The sequence below is a fragment of the Pteropus vampyrus genome, unplaced genomic scaffold, assembly GCF_000151845.1.
Source record: "Pteropus vampyrus isolate Shadow unplaced genomic scaffold, Pvam_2.0 Scaffold17, whole genome shotgun sequence".
In the NCBI taxonomy this organism is placed as follows: domain Eukaryota; kingdom Metazoa; phylum Chordata; class Mammalia; order Chiroptera; family Pteropodidae; genus Pteropus; species Pteropus vampyrus.
The window spans coordinates 9,330,614-9,357,214 of record NW_011888798.1 but is presented as its reverse complement, the minus strand read 5'-3'; the positions used below and the strand labels follow the sequence as shown (position 1 = coordinate 9,357,214).

The 26,601-nt window shown below is 34.3% G+C and overlaps 1 protein-coding gene across 2 annotated transcripts in view; it reads left to right on the top strand.

Annotated features, from left to right (window-relative positions):
- UBXN4 (UBX domain protein 4) overlaps window positions 1-25,214 on the top strand; it is a 32,682-nt gene extending 7,468 nt beyond the window's left edge. For both annotated transcript variants that reach the window (XM_011354481.2, XM_023527490.1), the window contains exons 3-13: window positions 1,562-1,590; window positions 2,091-2,209; window positions 2,829-3,006; window positions 5,806-5,899; window positions 11,246-11,300; window positions 12,078-12,242; window positions 13,342-13,469; window positions 15,657-15,759; window positions 17,460-17,591; window positions 18,498-18,700; window positions 22,941-25,214. In XM_011354481.2, the coding sequence (XP_011352783.1) occupies window positions 1,562-1,590; window positions 2,091-2,209; window positions 2,829-3,006; window positions 5,806-5,899; window positions 11,246-11,300; window positions 12,078-12,242; window positions 13,342-13,469; window positions 15,657-15,759; window positions 17,460-17,591; window positions 18,498-18,700; window positions 22,941-23,079 (1,345 nt within the window). In that variant the 3' untranslated portion in view covers window positions 23,080-25,214. The remainder of the gene's footprint in view (window positions 1-1,561; window positions 1,591-2,090; window positions 2,210-2,828; window positions 3,007-5,805; window positions 5,900-11,245; window positions 11,301-12,077; window positions 12,243-13,341; window positions 13,470-15,656; window positions 15,760-17,459; window positions 17,592-18,497; window positions 18,701-22,940) is intronic.
- The last annotated feature ends 1,387 nt before the right edge of the window (window positions 25,215-26,601 follow it).

Sequence of the window (26,601 nt, the reverse complement as noted above, 5' to 3'; positions counted from 1 at the left end):
ATTTTATTGATCCCAGTCTTGTTAGTGTTTTTTAGTTTGTTCTTTTATTTCCTGTAAATTGACAGATTCAGCTTTGATTTCTCCCCCTCCTCCCAGACTATGTCTTCAGTTAGAAGGCACATAATGCCTGGTTATCTTTCTTTATGATGTTAGCAGCAGCCATCAGTGATCAATGCCTAGAAACATTAATTCATTATTAATTGCAGAGTGGCATTCCTGTTCTTTTGATATTAATGATATCAGAATGAATAATGTTCAAAAATTTCTGTCAAGATTGAAATATTTAGAAATTTACTTGTAAGTTTATAAACTTTATTTTAAAATGTTTAATATTAACCAAAACTTCATAAAGCAAATTGTACAGTCTGCTTCACAATAGTTACTGAACTGTTGAGCTATAATTTTTTTAAAAATACCTCATCATTTTAATGTATATTGTATCATATTATCCATTACCTTGCAGGAGGAATGTTGGGTTTTATTGGGAATGTAGAAGAAATGACACTTTCAGAATTCTGGAGATTGTATATAGACTTATTTTGCAACATTTTTAAAAACATTTCTATTAGCGGATACAAGGATACCTGTGTACAGTGATGGTTGATGTTTGTTTCACTGTGGTCTGCCTGCTAGTAGAATCTAGTGTGTCTTTTAAATTATGAAAAGTAAAATTTATTATATAATAAAAAAATTACATAATTAGGAACATTTTAGTGTCTATTTTGGAAATAGCTTGCTTTGAAAATAAATTGGTAGGAAGCGCATCAGAAGTTTACAGTGGTTGTTTCTGAGTAGATTTCTTGGTAATTTTTTTTATACTTTACTATTTTCAGATTTTTTTTGGTAATCATGTTTTATATTAAAAAAATAACAAAATTTTAGTTCTTGGAAGCATTAATTCTTAGATTTACTCATCTGCGTTGAGCTGTATAGTTAATTAAACTATACAGATCCTGTAGTGTGTGTACAATAATCTCTTATTATAGTGTAAAGTCTCTCATCTCTGTCCTTAGCTAACCAGTTCCCTTCTCTAGAGGCAACTAAATCAAGAAAATACATTTATATTTGTTTTTCTCCCTTTTTTTTTTTTTTTTACAAAAATGGTAGCATGTTGACATATTTTTTGTACTGTTTTTCTTCTTTATGATTGCATAATTAGTTTTTAGTGCTGGATATTTAGGTTATTTTGAATCCTTTGTTATTACAAGGTATATTATTGCTTGCATAAGTAGTCGTCAACTTTAATACCTTCTTGTAACAAGTTAAGATTAAATTCAGGTATACTTGCTGCTAAGGAAGCAGCATGGCAGATATTGACTTGAGTATTAACCACAAAATCCAGCTACCAGTTAGTGGGGTGCAAGAGAAAGTTCTTTAATATGAAAATTATAAAACCAAAAAAGATCTGTGAAATAATTACATGGTTTTTTTTTTTTTTTCAGCTGACGGGTAGTTCATAAAAATACTTGTAGTTGGTACAGTAAATTCTTATAAAAGCAACTCACTATTTGGGAAATATTTGTATTCATCTAGTGACTTTCTGTTTGATTTTGTTTTACAGTGAAGCCTGCGTACAATTTTCACAAATCTGTATCCTTTCAGTGGAGAATCGGTTTTATACATATTTTGCTTTAAGATTTACCTTTCTCTTGGTTAATTCATGACATTTACAAATCACTCATTTTTATTTAGAACTCATGCATTCTTGTTTAAGGGAACTTTATATTATTAAGTGCCCTGTGAAACAATACATTGTAGCAAATGGAATCATAGAGAGTTTTTTTAATTGTGAACATCTAGAAAGCAGTATAGAGCAGTTTGGTTGGAATGTTAGAAGTAGCTGGCAAGAGGCAAGATAAATATAAAAGTTATGATAGAGGGGAATGTAGTGGATGTTCACTCAGCTATGCAGTATAGATCATGTCAGTTTACATGTGCACTACAGGCATAATGATGGAGTAGTTGCAATTATTTTGTAAACATTAGCTGATTATATTGTGAAATTAACAGATGATTTGCTTTATTAGTTGTGTTTCATAAAATTATTCCCTCGTTTCCCATTAATTGTTAGACTTAATTAAACTGTACAGATCCTGTAGTGTGTGTTCCATCCAGTTTCTTTATTGGAGACAGTGGAATTCCCTTGGAAGTAATAGCAGGAAGTGTTTCTGCAGATGAACTTGTGACCCGAATTCACAAAGTCCGGCAGGTGAGAAGGAACAGAATTATTCTTTGTATAAACGTGAAAATGATATGTCAGGAACTTGACATTGGAATATTTTTGGTGCTGCTCTGCATGTTCGAGAACTTGCCGTGCCATTAAACTTGGAAAGTAGTAAATAACCTTTTCCTAGACTGGTTTTGAAAATAACAGTATGAAGTTAGAAGTGCCTGTACCTAATACTTGAATGACTCCTTATTTTCCCTTCTCTTTTCCTGCCTTACCCAACCACATAATGCACATCACTCTCTGTGTAGCAGGAGAGTTACTGTCACATTAAGATACCTAATGGTATATTGCTTGACATGGGTTAAAGACCTTACTCAGTTTCGCATTTATATCCACTTTGGGCACACAGCTAATATAGCTTATAACTTTTTCCCTTGAATTGTAATTTGAAGGAAAAGCAATGTACTTTAAAAATCTTTTTATGTTTTTGTCACCTTGCAGTAGAATTTCATAATATGATTTTGCCATGTTTAGGATTATATAGTTCAGATTTACTTAGAAAGTATAGAGTACCTTTTGATTTATATTTCGGTCTTATCTGCCATGGTAAATTTAGATTCTCATCCGTTAATTAAATTTTAATGTGTTTTCTCCCTAGATGCACTCATTAAAAGGTGAAACATCAGTGGCAAATGGCAGTCAGTCAGAAAGTTCAGCGTCTTCTCCATCCACCTCATTTGAACCCGACAACATTTCTGAACACTCTCAGTCTAGAAATGTAGAGCTTTGTGAGACATTACCCACTTCTTCTGATACACAGTCAGATTCTGCAACAGGTAATTTTTAGTGTATTCTTTTGGGTACAGGGGAAGTATGCCTTTACTTTATTTTAAAGGCCATAGCTTACTATCCCCTCATCATTTAACTTAAAATTTAAGGATGGTCTTAAATATGCATGTGTGTCATTTAGTGGCAGAAGAGGATAAAATCAGTGAATATGTCCTTTGAACTCAAATAGGCAACAGTCCAGACTAGTTGATTTGTAATTTCTGTAACTGTGCTGTGGTTCAGGGACTGTCATTATGACAGCAGTTTTATAAATCTCGTCCGAGCCAGAGGATTTTGAAAGGTCCAAATGAACTAATGTATCTGGAATTTTTTTAACCTATAAAATACTATGCATATTTAAGAATTTTAAAATTAGAATTAAAAGGCAATTGTAAAATAGAGCTTGTAGAAATAGAGGTGTGACTGAAGGGGGCATGTGATAGAAAAGGCAAAAGAAATTTTATATTGTGTATTAGGAATCGTGGTCAGAGTTTGATGTAATACAGCTTTGTATTAAGTAACATTAGGTTAGATAAATCAAGAAGTTAGAACATTCACATCCTAAAAGATGATTCTACTCCATCATCCTGGATAGATAATCATCAAGCCTCTATTTGAATACATTTAATGACAGGAAGAGGCATTACCATGTCTAAGAAGCCTATTCTGTTTTTGAAGCCCTAGTTTTTAGAAAAATTCTTCCGAATATTTAGCTGAAATTTGATGACCTATAATTTTCCATTGCTTTAGTGCTGCTTATGCATAACAAGTTTTGAATATTTGAAGAGCAGCTTTCAGATCCTTTCTCAGTAGTCTCATTTTAAGGTTTTTACATGCATAGGTCACAAAAATTCTTGATGCATACAGGATTGGGGGACTCTTATGAATGTAGTCCATTTAGGTGTGTAGCAGAATAGTTATCTTTTACATTTACCTATTATTTTCAAAATTTTTCACTCCCTTTTGATTTTGAATACAAATGTTCCTTGACTTACTATGGGATTATGTCTCGACAAAGTTGAAAATGTCTAAGTTGGAAATGCATTTAATACCCTTAACCTACTGAACAACATAGCTTAGCCTAGCCTACCTTAAACATGCTCAGAGCACAATTTCAAAAAAACACAGTCAACACAGAATACTATAGAGTATTTGTTGTTTACTCTCATGATTGCATGTCTGACTGGAAACTGTGGGTGGCTGCTGCTGCCAAGTATCACAGGACAGTAACTTAACTGCATATCGCTAGCCCAGGAAGAGATCAAAATTCAAAATTTAAGGTATGGTTTCTACTGACTATTCCTTTTGCACCATCATAAAGTCAAAAATTGTAAGTCAAAACTTTTCTAAGTGTGTGTTCAGTAGGAAATTAATCACTTTTCTTTAGTAAATAAATGAATGCCAAGGATATTCATATCTTGATAACAGCAAAAAATTTAAAACTTTTAAAGGTATCATCCTGTGGACAAGCTGAAAAAGTGCTGTATAACAATATAGTTAGATGGATTTATGACTCATAAAGAAAAATGGATAGATGTCAAATAGAGGAAGATTTCTAATGGTATGCTACAGAGTTCTCTGTCTTTAACATTTTGTAAATGACTTGAAAATGCAGAATATAGACATAACTTTATGGATGAAATAGCTTATCAGCTTATCCAAGGGTTTCATTCAGCGGTGTCCTGGTAAATATTTAACAAAGGCTCTTTGGGGGAAAAAGCTTTTATTTGTAGTGTTCGCTACTTTCCAGGGTGTAAATACTACTCCTCTGGCTGATTTCAAGCTGCCTAGGTAAATGTAAAGGTAGGGAGAGATGTGCACCATTGGCTCCACTTAGTAATTCTAATATTTTCATTTTGGCTATGGTAACTAAAGGCTAATTATGGGCCAATCTTGATAAAAGCCTAAGCATTTTACTTCTTTTAACACATTTCTCATAATAATTCTATGAAGTTACTATTCCCATTTCACAGATGAGGCACAGAGAGATTAATTTACTGAAGTGACAGAATAGGTCTTAAATGCAGACTTTGTTGCTCCTTAGTTCTTGCTTATACAAAGATCAAAAATGTAAAGAGGAATCAAGTTGTTAGTGAGTGGTAAAGAAGGAAATGGCAGAGGTTCTAGAAGTACCAGACTATAGCTGTCTTCTGCAGCAGGCCAGGACAAAATTCTATCCTTCAGGAAATTCTTAAAAGAATACTAGTGTAGATACATACAAAAAGCAGCTTCTCTAAGGAATCCCTCTGGTCTACAGAAGCATCTTTCGGGCCAGTGTAAGTCTAGACTGATACACAGGATCAAACTTTGCCTTTAGAGCTTCACTGTTGAGTACTATAGCCACAGCCACGTGTGGCTGTTTTAATTAAAATACTATTAAAAATATAGTCTCTCACCTGTATTAGCTTTATATCAAGTGCTCAATAGCCACATGTGGCTAGTGGCTCCTGTAACTAGACAACATAGATATTGGACAATGTTGCTCTAGAGTGAAGCCTATCCATTGGCCAGGCATGCTTACTCTGCTTTTGTTGTACTCCCTCTTGTCAGATTTATATTTCTTCATGTTTTCCCTCTGACCTTTATGTTGGTGGCCTTCAACTGGTTAACTGCCTTATTTCCTATTTATATACTATTGTGTCCAGATCCAAACTTCAGAATTAGTAATTCATTTCTTATCTCCTGCACCTTTCTTAGGGAACATATGTAATGTATAAGAAACAAGATTAACAAATGTTATAACTCAGAAGATTTATACCTTTTAAAAATCGGCATTAAATGCAATTTTTTTCTTTTTATTTAATAAGGAGGAGGAAGTTTAGATCATGCCACGCCATCTCAGGAGAATAATGGATGTTCAAATCAGAGACCTGCAGAGGACCTCACTGTCAGAGTGGAAAGGTTTGCTCTTACTTTTGTAGTAGTATTTTTGTTAAAAAGACAGTGGTTTTTAGTTATTTGATTAATTCAAGTAAAAACTAAAATTACACAAATGAAGTTTCAGAATTCTGGGTTGAAATTTTTTATTGCCTGGTCAACTTTTTTATCTATAAAGATAACATTCTAAAAGTAAAATTCTTCTGTATCTCTGAAGTGATCAGTCAGCTTTAGGTCTTATCATTCTAAGAGTCTTTTTTTCTCTGGCATTTTAGTACATGTGTGTTTCCATCTGTCACTTCTGCTTTTATCTCTCTATGCTATAGGATAATAAGTTCCAGATGGGCAAGAACTTCAACTAATTTTATGACTGAATACTGAGCCTGGGTTCTGCATAAGTGGATGTCTATTAAGTGTCATGTGTTATAAGTTGGTCTAATAATCAGATACAAACTTCTGACTTTTCATAGTTTCTAGTTTAATATTTTTAATGGTGTAGTAATTAGCAAATCATAGTCTTTTATACTAAGATTCTTAGAAGTTGTATAAGTTAATGGTAAGTGGATAAGCAGGAATATTATTTAATCTTGACTTAGAACCACTTAGTATTATATGAAAGTTAAAAATTCTATAGAGACTTGACGTTTTCTTGTTCACATAGAGCTATAAAGTAACAGGTTCAAAATGATTGCTGACATCTGGGTATTTGGGTTCACTCGTGACTATAAAGATCAGCTTCATTTTAGCAAAACCTAGATTCTGATTGTTCTTCGTAAGAGTTAAGGCAGGGCCAGGATCTTGAGGTAAAAAGCAGGGTAGATCCTCTCACAGTGGTGAGAAATGGTATAAGGCTGGAAGAGTGGCAGCAGGGAACCAGAGTTTCCCAGGGGCTCATCCTCTTTTTTTTCCCTTCTGTTTTGCTAACAATGATCCTACCACTGGGCACCCATACTTGTACCACCCTGGGGTGAAATGAAAATCAGAAATCAGAAAAGGATTTGGAAACTTGGCGGGGAATGAGAAGAAACACAGCAGATAGCCCTTTATTGTAGGTCGGAGTCAGGTGCTATTTAATTGCAATGGGAAAGGAAAGTTTCTGTTGTTTTTTCTTTATTTTTCAGTTACAGTTGACATACAATGTTACATTAGTTTAAGGTTTGCAACATAGTGATTAGCCATTTATATACCTTACAAAATGATCACCAAGCCCTGATAAGTCTAGTGCTTATCTGACAAGATACATAGTTATTACAGTATTATTGACTATATTCCCCATGCTGTTCTTTATATTCCTGTGTCTGTCTTTATAACTGGCAGTTTGTACATCTTAATCCCTTTCACCTTTTTCACCCATCCCATCACCCCCGCCTCCTGTTGTTTCTTAATAGCTTCTGTTCTCATGTAAGGGAATATCTACTATGTCTGCCTATATGGTTCTACAAATATAATACACCATTTTAATTTTAAAAAGTTATATGTACACACACTGGTGTATATGTGTTACATAGTATAGTGAGTCAGATAAAGACACTTTAAGACCTACAACAAAATGTTTATACTAGTATCTATGAAAAAGGAATTGGGGGTTGTCCTTTGCTTTTATTCTCAGGTTGCTAAATTTTCTTCACAGAGCACTATTACTTTTATAATTAGCATATCAGGTTAGAGTGGGTCTATAATTTGAGATTCCTTAAACTGAAAAAAAAACTTTAAAGTGCTTTTGGAGATGAGCACTTTATGCAATTTTTTTTAAGAAGTTTGTGTTGTTAGGTCTGTTATATGAAATATATGTGGGCTGGGGTCTTTTAAAAAAGGATGCTAATATTGAAATTGAGTGAAATGTTGACAAACTTAATGAAACAGTTTTCATTGGAAAGTAACTGTTAACTGCTTAGAAAATTTTTGAAAATTCCAAGTTATAGTCATATAATTAAAATCATGTAACTACTTCAAATTGTTGCTGAGATTGATTTATCAGATTCAACCAAAGTCTTGATACTAATTAATTCACTTGAGGTCCTGCATATTATTCATTTGAGTTCTCAGTTAGGAATTTTGTTTTTTTGTGGAATCTGATTCACTGACAATGACAATAACTAAAAACATCAACCTATATAACATAACATTTCTATTCCAGATGTCCCCCAGGTGTCTCCTTTGCTTATCATTGTTATACCCTTAAGGTTGCCTTCATCTCCACTGTCCCATCATAGACTCTGTGGTGCTTTGGTGCCTCCGACTCATCCTCTGTAGGGTTATTGGGCCCTAACGTGCTGCTAGTTTCCCTGTCTAAGAGAATTGGACTGCAGTGCTTTTTCTCAGTCCATGTAAGTTGGACCCATTAATCCCTGTGATATATTCCGATATTTACACAATTATGTAATACCAGGCTCTGTAAAGCAAAATTTCATGCATTTTTCTCTAACTTTGGTGATATTTTAAAATATATTTTATACAAATTAAAAATTTAGCTATAAAATTAGGCAGTGTGGATTAGTAAATATAGTATTCTAACTTTCCTCTTAAGCTGTAACATCTCTTTCCAGAGACCTAGTTTTTAAAAAACTAATTACTCCATACTAGGTCTTAGGATTTTTTCTCATTTAGTTTGAAGGAAAAGTAATCTTGTTGGGGAAAAAAGTGACTTTCTATCTTGAACTGCCTTTTCTCGAGGAAGTAAACCTGATTTTTTAAAAAATGGATTGATTTGTAACTGTGAGACTCAAAAAAAAATTTTAATACTAATTAAATATATAGTGTTTTGTTTTTAAAGCTAAAAGATGTGAAATACAAATATTTTAAAATGCATTATTTTGTTCATATTAGGTTTAAAAATTGGCACAGTTATCTGGGAAAGATAATATATAGTGTCATCAATTCCAATCTTTAATTTGGAAAGATTTCAGCCTCAAAAAGTTGAAAGAATGGTATAATGACAACCCTTTTTGCTGATTCATTTGAAAATTGAAGGAATCATTTCGTTTTACTCCAAATACTTGAGGATGTATCTCCTAATAATAAAAACATTGACTGAGGTTCTGTTGTCTCTGAGCAGAATCTCCAGCCTAGGTTGGAGCCTGGAGTCTATATACCCAGTGACCTATGCTCAGGCCAATAAAATTAAGTAGTAGATTCCCAGATGCAGACGTGTTGAAACAGTTGATTTGTCATTAAGATGCAGTGGGCTTTTCAACCAAATTAGAAAAAAATTACATCTCTTTTTCTCAGAAAAGAATTCTATAGGTGGTATATAATTAAAGAATAAAGACATTTTCAGATTTTATTCATTAATAATCACACTAAACAAATCATTATCACACTAAAATTATAAATTGATATAGTAAGATTATCTAATATTCTATCATATTTAAAGTACCCCAGTTATACTAATAATGTCCTTTATAACTTTCTTCCCCCTTATTCAGGATCTAATCTAGGGTCATTTCATTGAATTTAGTGTAGTCTCCTTTAATCCAGAACATCCTCTTTGTTTGTTTTTTGTTGTTGTTGTTTTGTTTTCATTTTTCATGACTTGGATAAGTTTGGAGTCTAGGCTAGTTGTTTCTAGAATGTCCCTTGATCTGTTGTTCTCTGTTCTGTCATTCTAGACTGAAGTTAAACTTTAATGAGAACATCACCTAGGTGATGTTTTGTCCTTCTCATTATTCTCATCAAGAGGCAACTAATATGAGATGTACGCATTATTAGCGATGTTAAGTTTAATCATTGGTTATGATATCTGTTGTATTTTTTCATTAAAAAGACACCCTTTTCCCTAATTAAGGAGTTATCTATAGGATGATTCTTTGAAATGGTGAATATGCTATTCCTCAAAAACTTTCACCAGTGGTTTTGGCATCCATTGATATTTGGATATCCATCAAATATTTGGATATTTGATATCCATTAGTTATTTCATTGGTAGTTAAAAATAGTGAAGTTTTTTTTCTAATTCTGTTTCTTTTACATTTATTAGCTAGCTTTCACTCTTCTATAGAAAAGTGCTATGATTCACTTCTTCCTACTTTCTATACCCCTCCTCCCATTTTTTCCAGTAAACTTCATTCAGATCCAGCATTCAGATCCAGAATTAGGAAATTACCAGTGTACAACAAGCACTGGTGGCCTGATGCCCCTTTCTTAGTTTCTGCTTCCCTCTCAGAGATAATCACTATCCTGAATCTAACACCACAGATGAGTTTTGCTATTTGTAAGCATCATAATGGAATCATACCTCATGTACTCCTTGTGTCTGCTCTCCTTTGCTCAGCATTGTATTTGTGAGGACTTTTCTGTGTTGTTGGATGTGACAATAGTTGGTGCACTCTCATTGCTTCATCGTATTCTTTGACTATACCACAATTTGTCCATTTTACTATTGATGGATATTTGAATTGTTTTCACTTTGGGGCTCTTATGAATAGGGCACTATGAACATTCTTGTATATGTCTTGGTGAACATGTCTTTTGGATGTATTTGTAGGAGTAGGAATATGTAGGAGTGAGTCATAGATACTGGCCAGTTTTCCAGAGTGCTTAATGCCAATTTATAAGTCCCCTCAACAGTAAAATGTTTTATGAATCCTTTTTTTCTCTAGTGTGTTACAGTTTATTTCTCTTATGATTATTTTTCTGTACAAATTGCCCTAAATTTGGCTAGGAGAGTTCCCTTCATGCTGGGTCTTCTGTCCTTTTAGCATACATCTCATCATTCTTTGAGCACTCTTTTGATTTCTGGCACAAGTTGTTGAGCTGAGTTTTAGCAAATATATCCGCCTGTGTATCCCAAATTCTTCTCAGAGAAAGTACCATTATTTTTTAAAATCTAGATATAATTCACATGTCATAAAATTCAAAGTATACAGTTCAGTGGGTTTTAAAATATTCACAAGATTGTGTAGCCACTACCACTGTCTGCTTTCAGAATCATTAGTTTTTAATTGATGAATTTCTTACAGTTGGGAATTAGTTTTGGTATTATTAGTTTCAGTTTTTTTGCTTTTACTTTTTAATAACTTTGTGCCATATTCCTGTTTACTTCTGTATAAGGAGAAAAGCATTTGTAAGTCATTGATTTATATATTTATTTGAAGATGTGGATTGGGGTGGGGAAAGGGAACCAATGGTAAGTAGGAGGTAAGGCACATAGAACTGGAGCCAGGCTTCTGATTGGCTTCCACTGACTCATCATGGATTTTTCTAAGGGCCAGGGTCAAGGAGATAAATTGTTGCTATTCCTTCAGGAGCTTTTGTTTGTTTGTTTCTACATTTCCCCAGTTATTTTTAGCTAAATGAATCTCCTAAATATATTTTATGTTACTATGATGTGTTTCAGTTAATGTATTTAAAAAAATTTTTTTTTAAATATAGACTAACCAAAAAACTTGAAGAAAGGAGAGAAGAGAAAAGGAAAGAGGAAGAACAGGTAAAGTTCCTATACCAAGCATTGTTTTAATCTTTCATTAGGTAAGAGAATGTTTGATTCCCTATTCCGTTGGCAGACCTAGGGTGGCTTCCTGGTTATAGGTCAGTGTTGTAGTAATGAAAGGAATTATTTGTCATCTTTAGTAGTATCATAGTGTACACCTTTTTTGTGTGGGTTTTTTTTTTTTTTTTGTAAATTGCTAGGAATAAATTGGCTTATTTCTCCCTCTGCTATGAGTTTTCTACACTAAAATGGACTTGAACTAAAATTATTTGTTCGATGCAGATCAAACTTTTAGTTCTTTTGTGTGAAGAAGAAATTTGTAGACATTGTGCTGATTTTTTCCTCTGGTTTTGCTGCATTCTAGTGCACCATTCATTTTTCTCATCATGTGCACATAAACTGTAGCATCTCTTTGGGGTTCTAATATATGAAGGTTATCATTTTTTCAAGCCATATAAATGACTGACTTCTTGTCTTTGGAGGGTAATGTATTCATCTTAGAAACCAATGACCTATAATTCTGTTTGTTTTCAAATTGCGTTGACCACATCGTAATCTTAATAGAACCACTGGCAAAGATTCATAAATTGATAAACATTTGACCATTAACCCATGTTGGTAATAAATTCTACTCACCCCTTACATTTTATGAAGTTGTTTCATTCCTTTCGTTGTACCCTACAACCAGCTTTTTTGCATACATAATAGTCTCTAGGGTAGATTATTAAATTGTGTTTTCGGCTCATAAAACTTATTACTTTCTCTTTAATTTAGAGAGAGATTAAAAAGGAAATTGAGAGGAGAAAAACTGGAAAAGAAATGTTGGATTATAAAAGAAAGCAAGAAGAAGAATTAATAAAAAGAATGTTAGAGGAAAGAAACAGAGAAAAGGCAGAAGATAGGGCAGCTCGAGAGCGTATAAAACAGCAGATTGCATTGGTGAGTATTAAGTTTATCTAGAACATGAAATTGTTTTTCTATGCACAGTGATTTTGGTTTATTACCAGATAATGCACACAAAAATTGTAGATTTTAGTGACTCAAAGAGTACCAATTCTCAGCTTCCTTTTACTAAAAATTGTATGTTGAATTAAAATACAGTTAAGATTAAAATTGAGATGATTTATTACTTTGTAAATTTTATAAATGTCTAACCACTATGCATACACCTGAAACTAATATAAAATAATATTGAAGGTCAACTGTGATTGAAAAAAGGCGGTAGGGGAGAGAGGAATAAGTTCGGATTTCCAGGTATATTACAAACAAGTTGTGGGGATTTGGTATACAGCATAGGGAATATAGTCAATAATCTTATAATAGTATTGTACGGTGTCAGATGGCTGCTGAATATATTATGATGATCACTTCTTTAAGTATATAAATGTTGCATAACTATGCTTTACACCTGAAACTAATACAATATTATATGTTAGCTATATTTTAATAAAAATCTTTAAAAAATAAAAATAAAGAAAATTCAAAAATAAATAAAATTGAGATGATTTTTTCAGAGTAATTTTTCTCCATGTTATGTTTTGAATTTAATCAGTAGTCAGAAGATAGTTTTCAAAGATTCCCTAGAAAAGAAGCTAAGAAATGGTTACCTAACAGTCTCCTCTAGTCATAAGCATTCTTTTTTGGGACATTCAGAGGATTTAGACACATAAGTAGAAGCTTAAGATGGTTTTGTAACAATTGCTTTTAGAATTGAACAGTTGTAATGCTTGTGAAAACCATGCCTACCTTAATATTGTTTGTTCATTTGTTCATTCAACAAATACCTACTATGTGCCAGACCTGTCGTGGGCTCTGGAGATATAGTAGTGACCAAAATCAAGTCCCTGTTTATTTAGTAACAACTCTGGTCCTTGGCAATTGATAAAACTAAAAAAAATACCAGATCCAGAGTGATAAAGTTAACATATGACTTTAAGGAATTTCATGCATATATGTGTTTGTTCCTTTTGTTTAGAAATGTGTGAATTACACCATTCTGACAATGAAAAATAATTAATGTCTAACAACTGTTTTAAAGGATCGTGCAGAGAGAGCAGCTCGTTTTGCAAAGACAAAGGAAGAAGTAGAAGCTGCTAAAGCTGCTGCCTTGCTGGCCAAACAGGCAGAATTGGAAGTCAAAAGGGATGCTTCTGCAAGAGAAAGAAGGTACTTTATTTCTTGCTTAAATATCTGTATGTATGTGATAGCTGAGGAGAACAATGGTTGTAGTTGTAGGCTGCTTTTTAAAACTGTTATATGCTGTGACTATAATAAGTAGTTCCAGAAGGACATATTGACCAATTTGGCAGCTGCCAATGGAGTTCGTTATTGGATATGAATTTACAATGTAACAGTACTAAATACAGACAGTCCTCAACTCATGATGGTTTGACTTAGGATTTTTCAGCTTTACAGTGATGCGAAAGTGATAAGCATTCAGGAGAAACTGTGCTTCAGATCTTTTACTAGTGTAGTGATACGTGCTATGATACTGTAGTGATGCTGGGCAGCAGCAGAGAGCTGCAGCTCCCAGTCAGGCATACTTTCATGAGGGTAAACTACCAGTGCTCTACCGTGTATTCATTGCATTAAGATGATTTTGCTTTACTGTAGGCTAATGTAAGTGTTGTGAGCCTGTTTAAGGTAGGCTAGGCTTAGCTATGATGTTCGGTAGATTAGGTGTATTAAGTTTTCAATTTACAGTGGGTTTATTGTGATGTTACCCCATTGTAAGATGAGCATCTGTAAATGACTTAAAAAGAGGGCTCAAGAAATCTGTCAAAAAAACAGCACATACATCAAAATGATTTATTGTAGTTATCTTGTGTATTAGCATTCTTTAGTTGTCCTACCTCAAATCAAACAGGATTAAGCAAAAGAGAGAATCCATTGGCTCTGCAATTGAGAGTTCCAGTGATGAATTTGGTTAAGCATAGTTAGGTCCAGGGATCTAAAGGATATTCTTAGGATTTTTTTCTCTTTCTCTTTTTAATCTCTTGATTTCTTCTATTTTAGCTTTAATCTCAGAGAAACTCCTTAAATGGTGTAAGGAGAACCCAGGGCCTCATGGCGCTTTCAGGACCTTGAGTTCCTGATCCCAGATAGAAAAAATGAACTCTTTCTCCTAAAGCTCATGTCATTCACTGAGGAAAATTCCAATTGGCCCTGCTTGGATGATGTGGCCACCTCCAGACACAGTCACTTCGTGTGGGTTCTCTGGTTGGGGTAGTTGTTAAGCCCTCAGTAGAAGAAATGTTATTGATAATCATACCAGAATGAATGACATGTAGCAGGGATAAGGCAATTCCCCAAACAGAAGTATGTTGCAAAAACAAGAATTTAGATTTCCAGTATATCCTGTTTGTTGGATTGTGGTTAATATTTATTTTCTTCTCTGTACTTCCTGTGTTTTCCATATTAAGAAATTAATAAGCATTACTTTCATAATTATAAAAAAAATTTTAAAGCTTTCTAAAATTTTACAATACTTAAAAATATACTTAAGAATATTAAGTCTTCTGATCTATAGAACACAGAATGTCTTTCTATGTATTTAGGTTTTAATTCTTTCAACAGTGTTTTCTAGTTTTCAGTGTACAAGTCTTAACACTTTTGTTAAGATGTCAGTACTGCTTCCGAAACTGATTTATAGATTCAACACAGTCCCTATCAAAATCCTTGCTAGTTTTTCTGTCAAGATTTTTTTCAGGGATCTGATCCTAAAATTCATGGGGAAATGAAAGGGACCCAGAATACTCAAAACAGTCTGGAAAAAGAACAAAATTGAAAGACTCAGATTTTCTGATTTTAAAACAATACAAAGCTACAGTAACCAAGACATTGTGGAATTGGCATAAAGATGGACATATGGATCATGTAATAGAATCGAGACTCCAGAAATAAACTTACATTTTTAATCAATTGATTTTTTAAAAGAGTACCAAGACCATTCAATGAGGAAAGAATAGTCTAACAAATGGTGCTTCGACAAGTAGATATATGCAAAAGAATGAATTTGGACCCTTGCCTCCTACCATATAAAAGATTAACTCATAATGGATCATCGACCTAAGTTTAAAAGGTAAAAATAGCTCTTACTCTTAGGGAAAAAATGAGGAAATCTTAAGACCTTGGAATAGGTAATGGATTCTTAGACATAACTCCCCCCACCCAAAAAAAAAAAAATCACAAGCAACAAAAGCGATAAGTTAGACTTCATCAAAATTAAAAAGTGAAAAGATCTGACATTGTGAAAAAACCCTATTTTCATGCATTTCCACTTCGTTTCTGTAACTTTAGGTATTATTTGAGAATAGAGGTAAAGATGCTGACTTAAATTTTCTGCTTTCACAGCACCATTGCAAGAATTCAGTTTCGTCTTCCTGATGGTTCTTCCTTTACAAATCAGTTCCCTTCTGATGCTCCTCTAGAAGAGGCAAGGCAGTTTGCTGCACAGGTAAGTTTATGTCTTGAGTTATAGTAAAGGTAGATGAATAGGTTATTAAAATATAGGAGGGGAAATTTTCAAGCAGAATTTGAAAAATGTGAATAAGTCATGACTTATCCCCAGGAGGGAGGCACAGGACCTCTAGAGTATTGTGGAGCTTCTTTCATGTATTAATGCCACATAAAAACAGCATAGGTGCTTGTCGAGCAAAAATAGGAATTTGCTGATATTATACAATAGGCTCTGGAAACCTTTTTCACTGCTTAGTACCCTCAACTGGAGGAATGAAAAGCAAGTGATTTTCCAGAGGTCTGATCCGAATTGTCTCCTGTGAAAAAGGATATGGTTTTTCTTGGTCCTCTGCACATTTTCTGCAGGTTGCTTACAGTGCTTTGGAGATGACCATTTTACCAGCATCTGCCAGTTGTCCAAGTCTATAGATCATTAATCTTTATTTGGCAACAAGTATCTTCGTTAGGAATTTACTTCCAGAAAGTAGCTTACTCAAAATCTATGAGTAACTTCCAATTAGTTTTTATTTTCTGATTGATTTCTTATTCAAAATGTATTCTAGGCATCAGATGTCCTTTATTATCTAGGCCCATTATATGTACCAGTATTTGTCTCATATATCACTTCAAAGTTAAAATTAGAGTTCAAATCTTTTAGCTAGATCTCTTCTCTGCATTTAGTCTGCTACCTCACTTATGGGTCCCAAGAGAAGTATACCTAAAAAGCTATCTGCCTTCCTCCACTGCTGAGCTGGGCTGGACAATATAAAAACATATGTTAAGAACCCTTTTCTCTAAGCTTTATAGTAACCAACTCAAACAGCCACTTTCATTCTTTTGCCGTGGAGCCCTACCTGGGGCCTCCCAAAAGGGGGTACCCCTGGCCTGAGTCTTATTGCCTCTGCCACAGGTAAGTAAAGAAGGGGAGGCACGTTGGGGTGGGTGGGGAATAAAAGATCTATCTCAGTCCTTTTAGAACTTCACTTCAGTAGAATGACCTAATTTTGTGTTTGTCTATGTCCTTATGTTAGAATGAGAATGGTGAGGTATATATATGACCTGCAGTGGAAAATTACAAAAAAACGAAAGCATTAGTCTCTTTCATTGAAATCTTCTGGTTAAACAACTGTCTAAGATTTTATAAGTATAGGTGACTTAAAATTGTGAGTTATTGTGATGCTGCTCAATGTAATTTCCTGGATCTGGGTATTTTATGTATTGTGTGGATTAATTTTGGACCATTTATTCTTTGAGACGAAGAGGCAGAAATCTCTGATGTTTGATATATGAGGTCTGTTTCAGATTTTTAATATGGAATATCTATAATTGAAATGTGTACTTGTGAGATAGTAATATAAATTTGCCAAAGGATAATGAAAACTCATGGCAAATTGCAGCCATACTTAAAAGAGATATCTAATTGTTCATTTTTATTCAGTTTGTTTATATGGTCTTAGGAACTATATTTTTGCTAAGGTTATTTTTGAATTATAAAAGCTTTTAAATACTATTTGGATTTGACAGCTTTCAGCTACTTTTTGAAGCACAAAGTTTTTAATGTATTTTGAGTTTACATTTAAATGAACTTTTTAAATTAAGGCACTTTTAATTAAAGCAGTCATTTTGGATGCATGTGAGTAATACCTTACTTTGAAAAGGAATCATTTTAATGTTTGTAAATTTATTGTTATGTTACAGACTGTTGGCAACACATACGGTAATTTTTCATTAGCAACCATGTTTCCCAGGAGAGAATTTACCAAAGAAGATTATAAAAAGAAGTTATTGGATTTGGAACTTGCCCCAAGTGCTTCAGTGGTACTATTACCAGTATGTATATACATATGTGTTTTTTCTAATAATTTATGTTCTACTTTTGATTGTTTCTTGTAATAAATGGAAGAAAAGATGAAAGCTATATACTATGGATAATTAAAATCCAAATTATTCAAAATCAATTTATTGTTCCATTATCCCATGGTTTATGTATTTTTATTATTAGTGAGACATTAAGTAAATAGATTGATTTTCAGCTTTTTACCTTACCTATTTTCATGTACAAAAAATGACTAGTAGAAGAAGAAAAGATGCGGAGTGTCTAATCTTTAGATTTAGTGTCTTTTATTTGTGTATGACTCTACTGTTCACCAGATTTTTAAAAATCATTTTAACATAAAAATATTCATTTTTAACATTAATTCCATTTGATCTTTACAATAATATGAAGAGGCTCCGAAAGCTTAAAAAATTTTGACAAAGTGCCACCTTAAATGCTGGAACTTGGATGAGAGCCTGGGTCTTTTGTGCCTGAGTTAGTCTAGTTTTCCCTGATCTGAACTAGAGCCCCACACCTAAAACGGTTATCCCTCCAGTAATCAGGATTAATTGCATTCACTGAGGTTTGAAACTTTTCCCTTTTTTCCAATCATCAAGAAAGACTTTTCTTATCAAAGTTACTAATTTCAGTAGAAAAGTTCTCTTAAAAATAATTGGTTCATTTCACCGAGAACTTTCTGGTTTCTATGTTATGGTTGCTTCTTTAAAAAAAACAGAGCTCCAGGATTGTCCAGAAGTTTATATATACTTGAAAAACAGCAAAAGTTGGTAATTTCCCGTCTTGTAGTAAACTGAAATCAATAAGACTTTCTTTTTCAGATATAAGATTTACCTAGAACCTTGTGTGTGATGTGATTGGGCTGATGTAGTCTTTATCTAGGTTCATTTTTTAATTTTTAGGCAGGAAGACCAACTACATCCATGGTACATTCTTCCAGTGGAGACTTTTGGACATTGTTGGGAACAGTACTTTACCCATTCCTTGCCATCTGGAGACTGATTAGCAACTTCTTATTTAGTAATCCTCCTCCTGCACAGACCTCAGTGAGAGCAGCATCTTCAGAATCCTCAACCCTTGCATCTTCCAGCAATTCAGAAAAAAGGTATCTGTGTTTTTCCTGTTTGCAAAATATGTTAATAATGCCCAATACCTTATTCAGAATGAGAAATTTTGTTTTAGGTACTTCATTTTCTTTCTGTGTTAGGGAAAAACCCCAAATGTTCTGAGCATTTATTATATAATCTCTCTGGGGAAGCTCACCTACCTGTGTTTTCTCAGCCATCTTCCTAAAACCTCTTCCATGGAAAGCTACTTCACCTCTTTTGGTTTTATTTATTTGTTGAATTTTCTTCATCCCATTAGAAAAGTAGATTTTCTTCAGGCCTAAATAGTAATACTTTTCTTGGTAGCCATGTTTTGTCTGACAAGATATTCCATTAATTTCTCACAATCATCTTGTGTAATTTCTTTAGAGGGATTGTGTTCTTGAGAATTTTCTCTGGGTCATTTAGAGAAGGACCAAGCTGAGAAAACTGGATAGTTATTTGGACTATCCAGTTATTTGGAGAGTTATTTAGACTAGTCCCTTAACCAAGAGGCCTTTTTTTTATTGCAGATGGTCAAGGTTAGAATGGTAATACCAGCAGACAACTCATACGTCTGTTAAGATTTTGCATTTTTTAACAATAATAGGAAGTAGTTTTCTAGAAGATGAGATTATACAATAGCACAATTTATTACATGATATACCAACTACTGTTAAACACTCTATTAGGCCATTAATAGGCATTATAGCAAATCGTCACACTAATACTATGTGATAAGGAATGAAAATCCTTTCTGTCAGTAAGGAAATCCTAGTCTTGAGTCCTAGTGACTCCTAGATTAAGATATGTGTAGATACTGTGATTGGGCTGATTTAACTTTTATCTTGATTTCTTCCTTAGCTATTAGGCAGGAAGACCAATTATATCCTTAGTACATTGTTCAAGTGAGGACAGAGGGAAATTCTTCTCTTGTGTTAGAACAGCATTCAGACTAGGCCTTATTAGTGCTGAATTTGGAAATCTTACTGAGCAATGGGTGGAAGTATTTAATCCTGAATTACTGTAATATGGGATAGCTTGCTGTGTGGGTTTTTAAAACTTTTTTCAAATAAGAGAAGAGGACTTGGGTTTGGGCAAAGGATGGGATGACTATATTTCTGAGAGGGCAAAACTTTGTGTTCCACTATTAGTTTTCCTTTTTTTCCTTTTCGCTCTCTCTGTCCCCCTCTAGAGTTGAAGAATATATTAGCTTAAATTTAACCCCTGTTTCCTTCCTATTTTGGATTGAAATCCCGTTCTTAATTGTATAAGTAATTAAAGATTATAAAAGGATTAAAAATTGCTAATTGACCATTTCTGTCAATTAGGCTATGAATGGAGCTTTGGATAGCTTCTAGGGTGCTATGTAAAGCATAAATTGTTTTAGTAGCTATGTCAGCTTGCATAACTAATAAAGGAAAGATTAGTTGGCAGATAATTCTACTTCTAAAGCTTACTAAGTCATCAAGAAATATATGGAAGAGATTCAAGATGACGTAGAAGATAAAGGCTCTACACGCCTCCTCTAGCTACTACACTAAAATTATAACAAAACTACAGAGCAACCAGTACATGGAATTGCCAGAGGTCTGGCTGAATAGAAGCCCTACAACTAGGTCACCTCAAATAACAGATCACCTCGAAATGGTAAATGCGGTAGAGATGCCAAACAGCTCAGTCCCACAAGTGGAGTGGCGATTGAGTATTGAGAGGGCTATCTTGGCTGCAGAGCCCCCTCCCCCACCTGAGGAGTGAGGGGTCCTGGCTGATGTACACTGGGCTCCCACCCCAGGGTTCCATTGCCAAGAAAAGTCCCCCCAACCTCTGGCTGTGAAAACCAACAGAGGTTGTGACTGAGTGAAATGGAGGGCTGCAGGAAACAGAGACCTTCCACTTGTCCTTACTCGCTGACAGACTCACTGGCTCTGAGCTCCAGTGCTGGAGCAACTGCTTGAGGGGCGCCAGGGACATACAGGGAGGCGCTGAGCTATTGGGTTTCACGGTGAGGGCTGAAGGGGCAGTTTGCTCCTGGACAGAGGTATAGGCAGAAGCTTTGTTCCTTTGTTGAGCCCTCTCCCTTCCCAGCCACACAGGTACCAACAACCTGGATAACACAAGTCGCTCTGCCCAGGGGATTCTCTGAGACTCCACCTCTCCCAACTTATGGGCCCATCCAAGCCACTTGCAGTAATTTTATTCCATACAAACGGGCCGTCTTGGCTCCTGCTGCGAACTTTCATAAAATCTCTCAAAGGCTCACAAAACCCAAAGAAGCAGCATCTGGCCTCGGTGTGTTCTGTACCTCTTGCTGAGCAGCCCCAAACCCTGCACTAGTGGCAGCCAGCCTTGGTTTCGAACTTGACCCCTTGAGGCACCTATAAGCCTAGCATGGGTGGCAGCCATATGTAGATTGCTTGGTGACACTTAACAGGTGGCCCTGGAGGTACACAGGCTGTGGCTGAACTTGGCCTGCAGCTGGACCCCTCTCAGGTTTGTGCCAAGGGGCCCACACACATATATTGCATACAGCCACTCTGCTAAGGCTGAGAGACTTAGGAGTTGTACCTAATACATAGAAACAGACACAGGGAGACAGCCAAAATGGGGAGACAATCATGTCCCACTTGAAAGAACAAAACAAAGCTTCAGAAAAATTCACCAAAATGGAGACAAGGAATATACCAGATGCAGAGTTCAAAACACTGGTTATAAAGCTACTTAAGGAACTTAGGGGAAGAGTAGACGAACTCAGAACTTTAACAAAGAGATAACAAAAACGGAGATGGAAATTATGAAAAGGAACCAGTCAGAAATGAAGAATACAGTGTCTGAGGTGAAGAGTATATTAGAAAGAATCAACAGAGTGGAGGAAACGGAGGATCAAATCATCAATATAGAGGATGCGGTAGCGGAGGACACCCAATCAGAATGGGTGTCAACAAAAAAAATGAAGATAATAGAAGGAGCCTATGGGATGACATCAGATGTAACAGAAGGAGAAAGCAATAAGTTGAAAACCTATTTGAAGATATAATGATGGAAAATTTCCCTAACCTGGGGAAGGAAATAGACATACAACCCAAAAAGATGAGAGTCCACAAAAAGATGAACCCAAAGAGGCCCACACCACGACACATCATAATTAAAATGCCAAAAGTTTAATACAAAGAGAAAATCTTAAAAGCAGCAAGAGAAAAGCAGTTACCTACAAAGGAGCTCGCATGAGACTGTCAGCTGATTTCTCAAAAGAAACCTTTCAGGATAGAAGGGCTTGTCCCAAATTAGTCAAAGTGATGAAAACCCAGGATCTACAACCAAGATTACTTTATCTAGCAAAGCTATCATTTAGAGTCAAAGAACAGATGAAGAGCTTCTCAGACAAGAAAAAGCTAAAGGAGTTCATCATCACCAAGCCAGTATTACAGGAAATGTTGGAGGGACTTCTTTAAGAAGAAGAAAAAATATGTAGCAAATATATGAATAAAGAATGGCAATAAGTACAATTAATACCATAAGTATTAGTAAGTTCTTCAAATGAAAAAGAGTTAAGTGCTCCAACCAAAAGATAGGGTGGCTGAATGGATAAGAAAACAAGACTTTTACATATGCTTCCCACAAGAGACTCACTTCAAATTAAAAGACACTTAGACTAAAAGTAAGGGGATGGGAAAAGAAATTGTGTGATGGACCTAGAGGAAGATAAATGCCATATGATTGCATGTATATGTGGAATCTAAAGAACAAAACAGAAACCAACTCATAGATACAGAGAATGTTTTGAGGGTTACCAAATCAAAGGGGGGTTGAGGGGATCGGTGAAAAGGGGTAGGGGATTAAGAAGTACAAATTGATAATTACACATAGTCATGGAGATAGAAAGTATAGCATAAGGAATATGGCCAATAATATTAGAGGGGTACTAGATTTATTGGAGTGATCACTTTGTGAGTTATATAGATATCTACTTACTATGTTGTATATCTGAAACTAATATAGTGTTGTATGCCAACTATAACTAAAAAATTATTTAAAAAATGGAAGTGGAAAATAATGATTTGGCTGGTTTGGCTTGGAGAAAAGGTGAAGTTAAACTGCTAAAAACGTATGAAGTCTAGTACTGCAATAGTAGATATAGTTATCTTCTGTAACTTAAAGTATTGTTTTCTATACTAATGGAATTGTAAGGGAAACAGTTTTGTGTTATTGCTGTTTTCATTTTATGTTATCTTGTCTTTTTTCCCTCTTTTATTGTATCAGGGAACCAGTCAGAAAAAGAGTGCTGGAGAAACGGGGAGAAGACTTTAAAAAGGAGGGGAAGATATATAGATTGAGGACTCAAGATGATGGTGAAGATGAAAATAACACTTGGAATGGGAATTCTACTCAACAGATGTAGTGTGACAAGTACAGTATGTGCAATAATCATTGTTTCTCTTATGATTTAATTCAACTAAAATTCTGCTGGAGAGGTGGAACTGCTTTATTTTTTCCAACTGATCTATAAAGTGTCTCTTTATTCCCGCTTAGTGGGTTAAAGTTGTTTTAACTCAGACAAGTCAAGAGATAAAATAACTAGCTGCTAGGTCCTTGCATATGGTAACCAGCTACTAGAAGCCTAAAAGAATCAAAAGGTCTTCCACGGCCTCCTTTCATAAGCTTTCTTATTCAGTATTTCATATACCCATTAGTCCTGTGCTCTCAGATGATATGCTTTGTTTAAACTATTTTGCTCCAGAACTCTTTAAAGCCCACACAAAGTAACATATGTCACTGAGTAATTTGACTCTGAGTCAGAGCATTTTAACTAGCCAAACAGATGGTAATTTGTTTTTTTTTCTTTTTGCTCATCAGCTGCAAGCAAAATCTTGTAGTTTTTAATCTTAAACACTGAATAAAAAATCTTTTCCAAAAATTGTAATGACCTTATTTTTGCTTTAAGTTTTGTTATCCTTGCATCTTTTTGTTGCACAGGGCTCTGTTGAGGTCATATGTCTGGTTTTTAACCCTTGGTATTGCCCTGGAGCTATCAGGAAAGTAGCTGACCACCTTACTTTAAATATCACTGAAGGAAGAAATTTTTTGACACACATCGATGCTATGTTACTATCTCTCCTAAGTCAGCAAGGCATCACTTTGCATAATGTTCTTGTCTTTGTTCTCATCAAATGCAAAACAGCGCTAATCTACAACTAGTCCCCTAACCTTTATAAATTTTTGCTCTCCTACTTCAAAGACCTAAAGTACTTGTGTAGGACAAGATGTATGGAATAAAGATATGCCTTTTGCTCATTTGGTTACTCTTAAGAACTTTAAAGAGATTCTTAATCTCAGTTGGTACTTTACCGTATGTTTTTGGGGGTGGAGTCCACTTAACTAATAATGTTTGAAAAAGGGAATAAACTTGACAGTTCCTCTTTTAACCTTCTGCTTTCAGATTGAGACATATCACTTGAGTGAACATGTAGAAAGGACCCTGACTTTATATTTTGTAATGGGAGGAAGAAATTTTCTCAGCAAACTTTTTTCACCTATGAAATAACAATGATTTTTTAAAATGGTAGTAGTCATTGTTGGCAAGGAAATAGGCTCTGCTGGTGGTTGGAGTGAAAACTGGTATATAACCTTTTTGAAAAACATGAGAAACAAATATTTCATACTCTTTGATCCAACAATTTTTTCTAAGGAACGATCATAAATGCAGACAAAATTTAGGCATAAATATATTCATTAAGTGGTATTTATTTTACCTAAGAACTAGAAACCAACTAAATGCCTTGTGCAGAAATGATTAACTTTCGATGTGGAGAAATGGTACAATATTAATTCAACAATTATATGTTATATGTTGGGGAGAAAAATCAGGATACAGAGCTATTGGTGTACAGTATGCTCTTAGCTTTGTAACCACACTTTATATATAGATACTACTATGTATTAACATAATGTAAAGAAAAAAGAAAACATACCGAACATTGAGTGGTTATATGTGATTTTAGTTCTCTTTTTTGAACTCATATATATATATTCTCTCAATTTTTTGCAATGATCATATTACTTCAGTAATTTAAAAAGTGTGCTTGAAAAAGAAAAATCCAGCATCCCATTTAAGTTAGTTTTGTCATCTTTAAAAATATAGCAATACATGATATAAAAACAAAAAACTCAAATGGGTGTGACCCTACTAATAACTATTAGAAACATATTCGCAAAAACTTGGAGTACCTTAGGTGAGTTTGCCTTGAAAAAAATCAAATGTAGATCTTAGAGAAACATATATAAAGGAATGGTTCACAATCTTTGAGTAGGAGGATCTCTCAATTTTATATTTAAAAAAGTATACATGGTAAAGAAAAATTCAAAACAGTATGGAAGGCTAAAAAATAAAAACCTCATCTTTGCATCTTATCCCCAGTTCTATTCCTCAGAAGTAACCTCTTAACAGTTTCTTTTGTAATCTTCAGAAAATTTTAATGCTTAATAAACAAATATGTAATCTTTATATTTTAAATAAATGGGATCATATTACATATACTACTATGAATCTTGCTCTTTTACTTACATGGTTTTGAAGAACTTTCCCTATCAGTACATAGCTACCTCATCTTATTAGTGCCTGTGTAGCCTTTTATTTGATAAACGTACCTCTAATTTATTATCCGTTCTCTGGTGGCATTCATTACTTATAATTTTTTTTTTTTTTGCTTGTTTTTGTTTTTCTGTTACAAACATTGCTACAGTGAACATCTTTGTGAAGGTATATTAGCTGTGAAAATATACCTGTAGGATATGTTTGTATAACTTTCTGAGTCAAAGTTAGATTATAAAAGATGCTGCCAAATTGCCTTCTCTGAAGGCTGTATGAATTCATACCCCCATCAGTTGTGTATGAGAGTGTTAATTTCCGCACATCCTTGCCATCTTTGTATTATGTTTTTTCATCTTTTTCAACATGATAGTTTAAAAATTGCATTTTTTTATGCATTATATTGATTCCAAATGAAATTGAGCATCTTTTAATATTAGTGGTCATTTTGATTCGTCTGAGAACTGCCTGTTTGTATTCTTCGCCAGTTTTTATTTTGTGTTTTCCATCTTTTTCTTACAGATTTATAAGAATTTCATGTATATTAAGAAAACTAGCCCCTTGTCTAGCATTTGCTGTAAATATTTTCTCCCTTTTTATCTTTTGATGAGTATGTTGATGGTAACTTTTTGCCACAATATTTATGTGGTCATATTTATCAGTGTTTTTCTTTATGGCTTCTGGGTCTTTGTTTATAAATACCTTTCCCACTTCAAAAATTAATTTAGAAAAATTTATCCTATCCTAGTATACTCATGGTTTCATTTTATTGCATTTAAATCTGGTATCACAGGAAGCGATCTAGCTCCCATCCCCATGTCTGTGAGTGACATCCTCAAAAGCTAGCCTGTTGGCCCAGCACCATTTATGGAATAATCCATTTTTCCACTGTTTTGGCATGCCACCTTTTTCATGTACTTTATTCTCATATGTAGTTGTTCTATGTCTAGGTTCTCTTTTCCTTTGTTGATCTTTTTCTCTTCTCTGTCTGCTACCAAACTACTTTTTATAACTATTTTTATAAAGTTTTAATATTCTTTTTTTCCCTCAGATTTATCTTGCTCTTCTTAGAAGTTTATTTAATGTGAAACTTTATATTATTTCATCCATGCCCCCCCAAAAAAGTTATGTTAAATTTTGAGATTAATTTATGTGTAATTGACAGCTTATAATACTCTTTTTATCCAAGAAGTATCTTCAGTATCATTTTTAGAACCACCCTCACCCCCATCTGACAAACTTTTCCTAGGTATTGATGGAGAAAAATGTACGCACACCACAGGTCTTGACTTTTGGATTGGGGTCCACAGCAGTAGAACATTTTCATAGGAATTT